Source organism: Equus asinus, chromosome 2 (assembly GCF_041296235.1).
Source record: "Equus asinus isolate D_3611 breed Donkey chromosome 2, EquAss-T2T_v2, whole genome shotgun sequence".
Classification (NCBI taxonomy): Eukaryota; Metazoa; Chordata; class Mammalia; order Perissodactyla; family Equidae; genus Equus; species Equus asinus.
The window spans coordinates 179,638,052-179,652,280 of NC_091791.1; the positions used below are offsets into that span (position 1 = coordinate 179,638,052).

General features: G+C 36.2%; 1 protein-coding gene across 1 annotated transcript in view; it reads right to left on the reverse strand.

The window, feature by feature from the left end:
* The window catches only part of BAZ1A (bromodomain adjacent to zinc finger domain 1A), an 83,345-nt gene that overhangs the window by 42,370 nt on the left and 26,746 nt on the right, over positions 1-14,229 (reverse strand). Inside the window, exon 4 of the mRNA XM_044765485.2 lies at positions 7,829-7,972. Within this exon, the coding sequence (XP_044621420.2) occupies positions 7,829-7,972 (144 nt within the window). The remainder of the gene's footprint in view (positions 1-7,828; positions 7,973-14,229) is intronic.

A 14,229-nucleotide genomic window follows, 5' to 3' on the forward strand; every position in this document is an offset into this window, starting at 1 on the left:
GAGACGGAGCAGCAGGGCCACATTATAGGCCATCATCAAGGGTTTTGGATTTTACCCTGAGAAAAGACACTAGAGGATTCTGAATAATGGGTGATAATGACTGCACTTAGACTTAAGGAGGATAACTCAGGCTGCCATGTGGGGAATAGACTATGAGGCAAGGCTGCAAAGAGGAATACCAGCTAGAAAGCTAATACAAAAAACTAAGTGAGAACTAATGGCAGTAAAGACTAAGATGGTAGTGGTGGCACAGAGTGAAGCGGTTGGATTCTGGAGAAGCTGCCTCTGAGAAGGCAAGCATATACGTAAAGGGGATGTAGGTGGGAGTTATAGGGAAGAGAAGAAAATGATATGAAAGGATGATAAAGAGAAACATTCTGCAATGAGGTAAGATATAATCAAAGTGATATAAATAGAGTACACACAAGGTGGGGCAGAGGGAGTCTCAACACAAGAGATACATGAGGAAAGCACACAAATAAAACTCAAGTATTTACCTGTCACAGCACTGAATCCCAAGTTAGAAAGACAAGTATCTTTGCACAGAGACCCAGTATACACATAAACCAAGAGATATATTTAAACATTCCCCTTACTATATGGAATGTAGTCTAATATTTTCTATTCTATTAAAGCTCAATATTTAATATTAATGTCACAACCTACAACAGGCTATAACCTGCATTTGAAAAAAGCACTGTTTCAAAAGAACACATCAAAGAGAGAGAACTCTAAGTGTTCAGACAGCAGTCTTGATGGGAGTTTCCAATAAAGGAATTTGTTGAAATGAAAAGAGAGGAAAAGAAAAGTGAGTTGTAATGAATCAGCAACAGTTCTTCAAGAACAATGGACTTGATTAAGTTTTTATCTTAATATCATTTTTTGGATAGGTGTCAACTTAGCAATTAATTAGTACCCTATTTTTGGGGGGGGAGGGTGAGGAATATTGTCCCTGAGCTAACATCTGTTGCCAATATTCCTCTTTTTGCTTGAGGAAGATTGTCCCTGAGGTAACATCTGTGCCAGTCTTCCCCTATTTTGGATGTGGGATGCTGCCACAGCATGGCTTGATGAGTGGTGTAAGTCTGTGCCCAGGATCCAAACCCATGAACCTGGGTTGCCAAAGGGGAGCACAGGAACTTAACCACTACATCACCTGGCTGGCCCCAATTACTACCATTTTATTCATATAAGAGTTTGGTCAAGTGTAATACAGATTGCACTTAAAATATTATTACCAGTGGCAATATATAAATAATTATATATTTTAAGTCATAACTATAAATATATAAATATATTTATTTATATATTATTTGTTTATAGAAAACTTGTTTACGGACCTTACTGGATTTAAGGCTATAAATGTGATTTCTCATGTATAAAAAATTACCTTTTTTTTTTTTTGCTATGTCATGAAATCCATTGGTGAAGATAAAATAGAATCAAAATCTTTTTTCTAATCAGTGCAAATATTCTTACACAAAACTATAGAATAAAATCATAACTGGATTCTTTCCAAGGAAGTACCATAATTGGAGATCAACAGAAACTGTTTCTTATAATGCAGATTCACCTATAAGATAGGAACTTCAAGGATAATATTAAAAAGAACCTCCATTTTAATTATTTTCCTCCCTTGCTTCCCAAAGTCTAGGCCTAAATAGCTGAAATGCTAAGTTGAATCTAATGATCTCAACCATGATACCATTGAGATGTGTTATTAGTTCTATAACAACCCATTAACATCAAATATTACGTTTATAGAAATTAGATCCCTGTTTCAATTATTTAGTCACAACATTTTATCACTTATTTTATAAATATATCATATTTCAAAATGCCCAGGTATATATGTAAGTTTTAATTCTACTTTTATTTTATCATAATGGAAATTGTTTTTGTTGCTATCCTGTGAACACTTGATAATAAGAAATATGAAGTTAAAATTTTTTTCTATACCAGCATAAGAGAAATGATAAAAAAACAAAATAAAACTAGCCTTTCAACATAAAGGTTTCTTTCAAGAGAAACTATCAGGTTATATTTGCTATAACTATTCCGCAATGACAACTCACCAAATGATTAAGCTTTCAGCAAAGCTGGTTCTTATGGTAGTATTTTTTGGAAATTTAAAATGCTAATCTTATTTCTCACACATTAAAATTTCACACATGGACTACAAATAGCAAGCCAATTAGGTCTATTTCTTTAAAAGTAACACTCAGATTCCATAATCTCACTAATAATTAGGCAGGTTCTCAATACAGCCAGATTACATTGCATGAAGAAATTTAGTACGTACATTATTTTGAAAGTGGATACATATTCTTCAAGAGGTCCCTAAAATAATTAGTTTTTCCTTGCCCTTTTACAGATTATCAACCAGGATATAAGATGTTACAAAAATGCATCTTGTTCATGTACTATTTTCAGGCCAGGATAATAATATTTTTATAATGTATTTTAACTTTAAATAATATCTGCCTAGAGATGGCTCCACAAAACTCTGTCCATTGTAAAGTATACGAAGCAGCCTGATTGATCTTAAATTTTTAAATCCTTAAATCACAACAGTAGAGTACTTTATATTATCGGAAAGTGTCATTTACCTACTTAACCTGAGTTCCTACAAAGACCATATTTAGTTTCTTTCTTCTACAAATCCTAAAAACAACTAAACAAACTCACCTATACTTGGCACACCTGGCTACTGAAATCAGATGGTAAGCTAGTGAATATCTTAGTCAGGACTACCAATTTAGTTCAATTTTCGGAGAATTTGTGATTGCAAATGAACTTCACTATTTGGCTATTACATTAAGAAAGGAAACTTGTATGAACAGTTTGTGGTCTTAACAAGTTGTGAGGATTTTCAAATATAAATTTTCTTTAAATCTATCAGCAACTTTTGGGGGAAAAGAACAACAGTGGACATAAGTATAACATTACTGAACCCATTCTTGATGGGTCAACATAAGAGATGAGTCAAGAAAGGAACACTGAGAACAGATACAGGATGTGTATGTTATATATTTCAGAGAAGGACTAACAGACAAAAACCCTAAATCCCTTTACTCCAATTTTATATGGTGAAAATTATCTTCTCTAAAATATAGTCCAAACTTTTATCTAGTGCTATAAAATAATAGCCAAGAAGTCAATTTTTTTTTTCTTTTAAGATTAGCCCTGAGCAAACTAATGTTGATCCTCCTCTTTTTGCTGAGGAAGACTGGCCCTGAGCTAACATCCATGCCCATCTTCCTCCACTTTATATGTGGGATGCCTACCACAGCATGGCTTGCCAAGCAGTGCCATGTCCCGCACCCAGGATCCGAACCAGTAAAGCCCAGGCCGCTGAGAAGCGGAATGTGCGAACTTAACCACTGTGACACCAGGCTGGCCCCTAGAAGCCAATTTTTAAAATAAAATTTGCTTGCAGATACACAAGTGAATAATTCTAAATTTAAGGTACTCTTTATTACATCATCTACACAAAGTATCCTAGTAGTAGGATTACAAAATTTGCCTCATCTCATTCTCAAGTATATTTAGATAGGTATGTGAAAGGCGCTGTCATAAATCTCATGGTAAATAGCTGAGAGAGAAAATTAATGACTTCAGATCGTTACTCTAGAACCCAATTCTGGCAAAGATAGGAGAGAGTTGTGCAAAGTGTTGAGCTCCCTGAGTCAGAAAGTACTAAAATGTCCAAGGCTGCCATGTGCATGGCTTCGTCCAAGGCCCTGTGATGAGAAGAGGAGGAGCAACTTTTCATAGTCTCTTTCACAAGCTTAGTTTAAGAAGCATACGTTTAGGGTGTTAACGCCATTCCTCAAATAAATAAGTGACCTGCTTCCCAAAACCTCGACCAATGTGCACCCAAAAAGCTGATCTACAAAGGTAACTGCTTTGGTCAATCAGACCCTGCAGTCAATGCCCAGATGGAATGAGTAAGCTAGTAATATGTTGTTCTGAGGGAAGGCAACTTCAGAAAAAGCCAAGCCTTTAATTCTCTAGTTTTACTGATGTGGCATTTGGCGTTGGAAAAAAAATCAATATGCTCCCCCAAATGTATCAAAACATTCCATTTCTAAAACTCTGATGATCAGAATATATAAAGAACTCCTATAACTGAACAAAAAGACAAATGACCCAATTTAAAAATTGGTACAGGGCTTATATATCTTCCTCGGAAGATGGCCCATAAGTATGTGAAAAGGTAGCATCATTAGTCACTAGGAAAATGCAAATCAAAACCACAATGAAGGGGCCGGCCTGGTGGCCGAGTGGTTAAGTTCTCGTGCTCCGCTTAGGTGGCCCAGGGTTTTGCCAGGTTCGGATCCTGGGCGTGGACGTGGCACCACTCATCAGGCTATGCTGAGGCAGCATCCCACATGCCACAACTAGAAAGACTCACAACTAAAATCATACAACTATATACCGGGGAGCTTTGGGGAGAAAAAGTAAAAATAAAATCTTTAAAAAAACAAACAAAAAAACCACAATGAGATACCACTTTACACACACTAGGATGGCTATAATCAAAAACCCGAAAAATAGAGGCTGGCCCAGTGGCACAGAGGTTAAGTTTGCACGTTCTGCTTCAGCAGCCCAGGGTTCGCTGGTTCAGATCCCGGGTGCAGACATGGCACTGCTTGGAAGCCATGCTGTGGGAGGCATCCCACACATAAAGTAGAAGAAGATGGGCATGGATGTTAGCTCAGGGCCAGTCTTCCTCAGCAAAAAGAGGAGGACTGGTGGCAGATATTAGCTCAGGGTTAATCTTGCTCAAAAGAAAAAAAAAATAGTGATTATGAGGAAGTAGACAAACTGGAACCCTCATACATTGCTGGTAAGAATGTAAAATGGCACAGCAGTTGTGAAAAGCAGTTTGGCAGTTCCTCAAACAGTTAAACACAGAATTATATGACCCAGCAACTCCACTCCTAGGTATATACCTAAAAGACTTTAAAACAGGGACTCAAACAGATATCTGTATGCCAATATTCACTGCAGCATTATTCATAACAGCTAACAGTAGAAACAACTCAAGTGTCTATCAACAGATCAATGGATAACACAAAATGTGGTAGATCCATACAATGGAATATTCAGTCATAAGAAGGAATGATGACAAAAATTAGCCTCATCTCATTCTAAAATACATTTAGATAGGCCCATCAAAGGCTCTGTCAGAAATCTCAACATGCAACAACATGGATATACCCTGAAAAATTATACTAAGTGAAGTAAGTCAGACACAAAAGGACAAATATTATATGATTCCACTTATACAAAATATCTAGACTAGGTAAATTCATAGAGACAGAAAGCAGATTAGAGGTTAGTAGGGATAGGGGGAGGAGAGAATGGAGAATTATTACTTAATGGGTACCGAGTTTCTGTTTGGGGTGATGAAAACGTTTTGGAAATAGTGATGATAGTTATACAACACCATGGATGTAATTAATGCTGCTGAATTGTACACTTAAAATGGTTAAAACGGCAAATATTACGTTATATGTATTTTAACACACACACACACACTCCCACAAGACGCTGGTGATCATTTTGAGCACCTAGACTTAACTCTAAATATGCTACCTTAGTATATCTTGCAGATGTTATGAATTATGTGAGGCTGGGCAAATTTTCTAACTCAGAACTTCCATTTCTCCTCAATGATATAAGAATTTGACCATCTACCCTCATAGAATGGTTCTGAGGAATAAATAAGACTCATGGAAAACGACCAATAAATAATTGTTCCATTCCCTTCCCTTCAATCCACCTACTGCAACATGAGAAAATCCAGATGATGTTTTGTTGGCAGGGAGCAACCAAGGAGTAAATTTCTTACTCACTTAAGTTAGGGAATTAACGGAAATAATGGAGTAAGTCTGAAGATGACTATGTTTCACCCTTCCTGGCATCTCAGGATACAGCAGTAGCAATCTACAAACAACTAGGCATTTTATGATGTAGATGTATAGTGAAGGCTCAGATTCTCTGAGAATCACAAACAGGTTAAAAATATCGGTGAACAAAGGAAGTGATCAGCTTACTTACTTTTCCTATATCAAAGGTCTTTCCCAAGTACTTCTACTCAAGGGAGAAGGCACAGGCTATTTAGGCAGAAAATTATGACTGATTACTCCTATGGCCAAATTCAATCATACTTTGTGATGAGCTGTTGTAAGTGGCACAAGTGGGATTCACCAATGGGAATCTTGCTCTAAATGCTATACATAAAAGGCAAAATATTTACTATTACTAATTGGGATCCTGAAGTAATTTTCTTTGTACTCAAGGTAAAAAAGTAGCCACAAAATACGCAGGTAGCTCATAGTCAAATCAAAAAGGAAGGGAAAGGACATTAATGAGCTGAACAATAGAACCTAAGAATCTAGACATTCTTCCTATCTCAAAACACCTCATAGCACCTAAAAGAATTAGAGTAGTATACTAAAAGTTACTACAAAATAGCCTTAAATGACAAATAACTTTAAAATTTAAAAATTTAGATAAATGCTTACCATATTTAAATATTAATTTGAAAAATATCTTCTATATACAAAATCTGTAATTAACCCTTCCACACTCATCTAATATATAACTAACTTCATTTAAGGGTTACAATCTTCGATACAGTCCAAACAAAACACATCAACTACGGTGAGAGCTGCTGAAGGACTTAGATTAACTACCACAATACCCACTATTTTGCATCCCAAACCCTGTATTCAATGAGAGACACAGCTAAGGACCTATTAATTTCTTTTTCTGCTTAAAAGTAGCAATTCAGGAAAAAATAAGATGTATCAAAAGGTTTATTATATAGGACAATGCCATGCTTCATTCACTCACCTAAAAATCATTTTTTCTGTCAGGTAATGTACTGGCTAGATGACCTTGTGCAAATCCCACTAACCTTTCTAAGGCTCAGGTTCTTCTTGTTAAATAAGGATAACAGTACTCTCTGAGGACTGACAAATATGCATGTAGAGCACTTAGCATGGTGCCTGGACACAATAAACGCTCAAATGCCAGTTATAAACACAACAGTTCCAGTCAGACAAAATGAGAACTTGAATTACAAGGCTCTGAGGGACAGAACTGGATATTTACTGGTATTTCAGGAGTAAAGGAGTTAAAGAAAGTAGTTAAGAGTGGCCTCAGGTTTCTTATTTGAATATTATGGTACTGTTCCCTGTAAATAGGAAAGAAAAAGAAAGAAAGACAAAGACAGTCTGGAGAAAGGAGTCTTAAGTTTGAGATGCCTAAAGGCAGAGAGGAAACTGAATGTAGCAGTAAAGATTTAGATAGCCGTTGTGGAGAACAGAGGAGGGGCTGAACTAAAACATGTAAAAGAACTTTTAATCAGCTGAGGATTCAACCAAGATTCTAAATTTACCTGTAGACAGTGCCAATCTACATGAATGTGTGTGATTTTTCTCCAAGAAGACTCAACTGACCCAGGCTATCAACTGACTGCATTTCAGAAGATTACAGAGTTTACCATACGTACCATACAGTGAATAAGTATAATAATTAAAGTACAGAATAAATTTTCCTGAGTAAACAAAAGTGGAATGTATAAGTGTAGTTGAATGAGGTGAGCTTCACTTGCTCTTAAGCAACAGACTAGAGTTAACCAGGTAAGTTTCAATTTTGCAAATTCTAACGTGTTGTTAAGTCTAACATTGTGTAGATGGATAGTATACCAGAGTATGACTAAAAAGGAAGAGGGAGGAATCAAAAAATTATTTCAATGGGATATCATTAGCCAATCTGACATACATTTTAAAAATTAATAAAAATCACTTACCCATTTTGAAAAGAACTGTTGTGTGTTTCTGAATCATCACTATCACTGATGATAATGGTTTCTCCATCTACACTGCTGACATGTCCATTAGCAAAACCATTTTGATGTGATGGAGGGAGGACTTCCAAAACCCTACACTGTAACCTAAAAGAAAATGATACATTTACAAGTGCAAATCATTTGATATTTTATAATCAAGCACTTCAGAACAATCTAATTATTTTGAACAAGTGAAAAGTTATTTTTTGTAGAAAACTATGGCTGATTGATGTAACCAATTTAATAAAAAAGAAAATTTGTAACATCCAACTTAAGCAAAAATTAGCTACAATTTAAAACAATACAAAACTATTTCAAAAGTCAATTTATCAAGATTCCTAGAAATTATATCCTTAACTATAGCTACTGTTTAGAAAATCAGATAATGGTATCTCATTATACAGATTGGGCCTTACAGTTTTTCACAGCAGCCAATATTTTAAACGCTGGAATTCTCCTAATCATAACCTTTTTAGTCTCACTGCAACTCTTGCTGTGACTTCTGGTCTCCAGAAAGCTTCCTATTCACTAGCTCTCTTGCTCCTATTTTGGCTTCCCTTACCTCTGCCATTCTATCCTGATTTTATGGACTGCAATTTCAGACTCATTCACCACAACTGAAATAGTCCTCAATCCATTTTTACTGTGCCAATTTGCAACTGATAAATATTAAAATGTGGTATATATCCATACAATGGAGTATTACTCAGCAAAAAAAAAAAAGGGGAATAAACTACTGATACATGCTACAGTATGGATGAAGCTTGAAAACATTATGCTAAATGAAAGAAACCAGATGTAAAAGACCACACAGTACATGATTCCATTTATATGAAATATCCAGAATAGGCAAATTCATAGAGACAGAAAGTAGATGAGTGGGTTTGCCAGGAACTTGGGGGTAAGGGTGGGAAGAGTATGAGAGAGGAGAGCAATGGGTAGTGGCTGCTAATGGGCAGAGGATTTCTTTTTATTTTATTGTATTTATTTATTTTTGAGGAAGATTAGCCCTAAGCTAATATCCGCTCTCAATCCTCCTCTTTTTTGCTGACAAGGATAGGCCCTGAGCTAACATCTATGCCCATCTTCCTCTACTTTATACATGGGACGCCTGCCACAGCATGGCTTGATAAGTGGTGTGTAGGTCCATGCCTGGGATTTGAACTGGCGAAGCCTGGGCCACTGAAGTGGAGCACACAAACTTAACCACTGCACCACCGGGTTGGCCCCAGAGGATTTCTTTTCGAGGGGTTGAAAAATGTTCTAAAATTAGTTTGTAGTGATGGTTGTACAACTCTATGAATATACTAAAAACCACTCAACTGTACATTTTAAATGGGTGAATTTTATGGTTTGTGAAATATATCTCAAGTTGTTAAAAAAAAAAGTCACAAGTAAAAGCAGGCTATAGTAGGGAGCAAAAAAAAAAAAAAAACAGAGAATTTCTGCAATTATATCTATGGCACCTCTACAACACTTACGCAATCCAGAGGGAGGTTTTATTAACTAAAAACATCTTCTACTAAAAATATAAAAAATACCTACTAATGGGGTAAATCTCTATTCTCTAAGAAAAAGTGGTTCAAAATTAGACTATCTGCTCACTTTATCACCCATTTCGGTCATCCCATACCATAAACAAATTTTACTCTATTGTGGGCATTCATAAGATTGCTGGTTCGTTCACCAGCCCCATTCTCCTACGAACTTCATTTTTCTCACACCCCACCTTCTTCCACATGGCTACTTGTAGCGCTGTCATGTTCTCACAAGACCCTGGTCAGAGTTAGTTGATACTGGGTGGGCACCTTTTTCTGAGTTAATACATCTTTTCCAAGATTTTAAAATTTGGAATCTAGAAAGTAAAGATCAGTCCCTCTCCCATCGTGGAATCTAAAAGATACAAAATCCTGGTGCTGCCAGCAGCCATGTTTCCTGTCATGTGGAGCAGGCCAGTGTGCAATGAGGGAGGGCAAAGCCTGCAAGAGAGATGGCAAGAGTACTGGAAGCAACCAGTTCTCTTGTTCCTGCTCTTCCTCAGATTTACCTGCATCTTGCCCATCTCAGGTTTAGCTGTTTAATCTTTCCTTTGATTCTACAAACTGATAATTCGCTCTTTTGCCTGTTATTCAAAATGAATTTTTGTCACTTACAGCCCAAATAAACAGAATCATATAATCCAGAAAGACAAACAGCATGTTTAGAGTTGATTCACTTTCGGAAGCCGGTAAATTTTTCAAGATAATGACACGTATTTCCATCAGTGCACATTTTAGCATACGCTTGGTTATACTTTCCTTTAGGAGAACACATTCAGTACGGCTTACAATATCTAATATTGCTGTTAGGCACAAAGAAAATAAGGACCACAGATTTCCTGCTAGGAACTCTGCACTATACCCAAACAGAGGAAAGCAACTGGTTCACAGCACCCCAAGGTTTAAGAATCAACAAAAGGTAGACTGTGTGGGTGAATTCAAAGCCCTAAAAGCACCTGTCTTCCTCCTTCACTCATTCCCTCACTCTGAGACTTTCATGGGTTCAATTAGAAGTATCCTATATGGCTCCTTTATAATTTGCTCTTAAAAAAAAATTGAAAAAAGAAAGGAGACTCAAGTTACTAAGACCAGAAGTGAAACTGGGGACATTACTAGTGATTTTACAGATAGAAAAGATTATAAGAATGCTATGGACAATTGTATGCTGACAAATTGGATAACCTAGATAAAATGGACAAATTCTTAGAAACATATAAAACTACCAAAACTGATTCAAGAAGAAATGGAAAATCTAAACAGATCTATAACTAGTAAGGAGATTTAATCAGTAACCAAAAACTTCCCAACAAAGAAAAGCCCAGGAACAGATAGCTTCACTGGTGAATTCTACCAAATATTTAAAGAATTAATACAGGGGCCAGTTTGGTGGCATAGTGGTTATGTTTTTGTGCTCTACTTCAGCAGCCTGGGGTTTACACGTTTGGATCCCAGGCACAGACTTACACACTACTCATCAAGCCATGCTGTGGTGGCATACCACATAAAAAAATAGTGGAAGACTGGCACAGATGTTAGCTCAGGGACAATCTTGCTCACCAAAAACAAAAGAAAGAATTAATACCAATTATCAAAATCTTTCCAAAAAATTGAAGAGAACACTTAATTTATTCTATAAGGCGAGCATTACCCTGATACACAAACCAGACAAAGACATGGCAGAACATATAAAGAACTCATAACTCAACAAAAAACAATTCAATTCAAATATAGACAAAAGACTACAATAGGCATTTCTCAAGAAAAAAAGATACAATTGGCAATAAGCACATGAAAAGATGCTCATAAGGGAAATGCAAAATCAAAACCGTAAAGAGATACCACTTCATACCCAGTAGTATGGCTATTATTTGAGAAACAAAAAACAGAAAATAATGAGTGTTGGCAAGGATGTAGAGAAACTGGAACCCTTGCGCATTGCTGGTGGGAATGTAAAATGGTGCAGCTGTTGTGGAAAACAATACGGCGGTTCCTCAAATAATTAAACATAGAATTATCATATGACCCAGCAATTGTATTTCTAGGTATACTCCAAAGAACTGAAAACAGGAACTCAACAGATACTTGTACGACAATGTTCATAATGGCATTATTCACAATAGCCAAAAAGTGGAAACAACTCAAGTGTCTATCAACAGATGAATGGATAAACAAAATATGATTCAGCCATAAAAAGGAATGAAATTCAGTTACTTGCTACAATATGGATGAACATTGAAAACACTATGCTTAGTGAAATAAGCCAAACACAAAAGGACAAATATTGTATGAATCTACTTAAATGAAGTATCTAGAAGAGGCAAATTCATAGAGACAGAAAGTACAATAAAGGTTACCAGGGGGTGGAAGGAGGGAGAAATGGGGAGTTATTGCTTAATGTACAGAGTTTCTGTTTGGGATGATGAAAAAAGTTCTAGAAACAGTAGTGATGGTTACACAACACTGTGAATGTACTTAACACTACTGAACTGTACACCTAAAAATGATTACAATGGTAAACTTTATGTTGTTTATTTTATCATGATTTAAAAAAAAGAAACTAACTTTTTTTGTTCTAACTGCAAAGTTTATGAAGGCTCAACTACCAAACCCATGTTGGTAGCAAACAGAAATGGTGTCAAAACAACTGCAGGCTGATTTTCATCACTGGCTGATCTAAATAAACGAGTGTTTCTAAAGAGGAACAACTACAGGAAATCCTATCAACAATTGTTAGGTAATTCTGTAGTTTAATGATAAAAACGTTCTGTAATTTAGTGACAAGAACTGCACAAAAACATACAAGGAATCAAACGAACCCGCTTCTGAAAGGCCTGGGTATCATATCCAGGGATCCTTTGCTCAGGGTGCCAGGAGGTAAGGAAGGAAGCTTTTCAAGGTCCTTCAAGTCAGAAAAAGAGGTGGTTTTCACTGGCAAAGCCCGGGTGAGTTTCTCTGAGTGGTGGTGGTCATAAGGAAAAACAAAGTAAATGGGTCTACTCTGGGTGCAGGGATGGTTGGTGTGGTGCCTAAAACGGTTTGACAGTTCGTTGAAGGGAACAGTCTATGACCCCAATAGGGCCCATAGAGCTACAATAATTTAAGAACTAATTTATTTAAAATCAGCAGAAAATTAAGAGACAGAAGTTCAATTCCCTGACAGAGGAATAAGGGAGAAGGAAACCAGTACAGCATAGCAACAGGGCCTAGAATGTAGTCAATATTTTATTTATAAGTTATACTAGTTATTATCAATGCTACTATAAACTGCACCACACCCAAACCACAGGTAGCATTTCTCGCTAATCTAATCAAAGCCAGGCCTCTCGCTGGTGCTTAGCTAAACTTCAGTTACCTACTCAAGATGTCAAGTCAACACCTTCTAATAGATTTCCAAAGAGACTTAGTCTATGTCTTTCAAATCCACTTGCTACAATTTCTTGGTTCTAAGGAGTCCAAAGAAGATTAGAATGTAAAAAAGGTTAAACAATCATGAATTAAGACCGAGCTAGTGCATCCGTGAGAGTACAGAAATTTTCTAAGTAAATGTTATACTCCATTATCTGAGCAAAGAGTGGAGGGTGATGATCAAGAATTCCTGTGTGCCAGATAAGTATATAACTTATACATATTCTCTCCTCATATCAACTCTGCAAGTTACACATTTTCCAGAAGATGAAAGTCATTTGCTCACGGTCACACAACCAGTAATAGCACAGCCAAAACTTTAACTGTTTGACTGAAGCCCTACACTTTCTAATCTTTTACTCTTATTACTGGAGTTGAGGGAGAAGAGCAAGACCATACCAACCTGGGGTATTTCAGAGCTTTAAGCCTATGCAGTCGAGAAGCTCCTAAAGTGCTAACAGCTTAAACACATTCAGACTGAAAGTGAGTCTGTGAAACAGCAGCAAGCACAGAATGAGGACAAAGTAGAAGTTAGCCATAAATCTGCAAGAGTGACTAGCTAAACAGAGAGAGAGTCTCTTATGAGAATATTTTGGAATGTACATACCTCTTCCCCCAAAAAGTTGCTTTTGTTAACAGTCATTTGTTTTCTTTTAACAGTCATAGTTCAATTTATATCTCAAAGTACAAATTCATTAAAGCAAAAGCAAATTATAAAACATTCCAGAACTGAAATATATGTAGAATTTTTACAAGGCATTTGGAGTAGAAGACAAACAGTTAACAGCAAATGAAAAGACTAGAAACCTGGGGAAACCTACTTGACATAAAGGACTGCCCCTCTCTGTTTGGGTTTCTAAAAATGAAATATGCTGAACTTATGGCATACTTCACATCTGCTCTCCTATGCTGCCTCATTAACCTTTTATTTCCTTGTAATACAGACGCCAAGAATACTTATTAAAAAATGCTGTACTTGGATAATTAGTAAATCTGCTTAATTTGAAGTTCAGAGTTAAAAAAATTCAAATTAAGGAGGTTATGTGATATCTCATTTTAAGCAGAGGAAACCAGATGACTCAAATCTACTACTTCAAACAAAAAGACTGTAAATTATGTTGATTACTTGTCCATCGGGAAGAAGAGCCCTGAAAAGGTTGCTTTGTGTGTCACTCCACACTTTTTAGATAAATTGATCAGAGCAGCTCAAAGAATGTTTCATTTTGAACTGTTCTGAGACTCTTTATGAACGAGAGAACCATGTGTTATTATTTCTCCAGTTGGCATTTGACCTATTGTAAGTCTAAATATTATGAGATAACAAGAATCATTAGATTTTTACTAAAAACTAAATCTATTATTAAAGAGATATATAGTATAACTAAAAATCTTTGGAAAGAAAATTCTAGATATAAGATA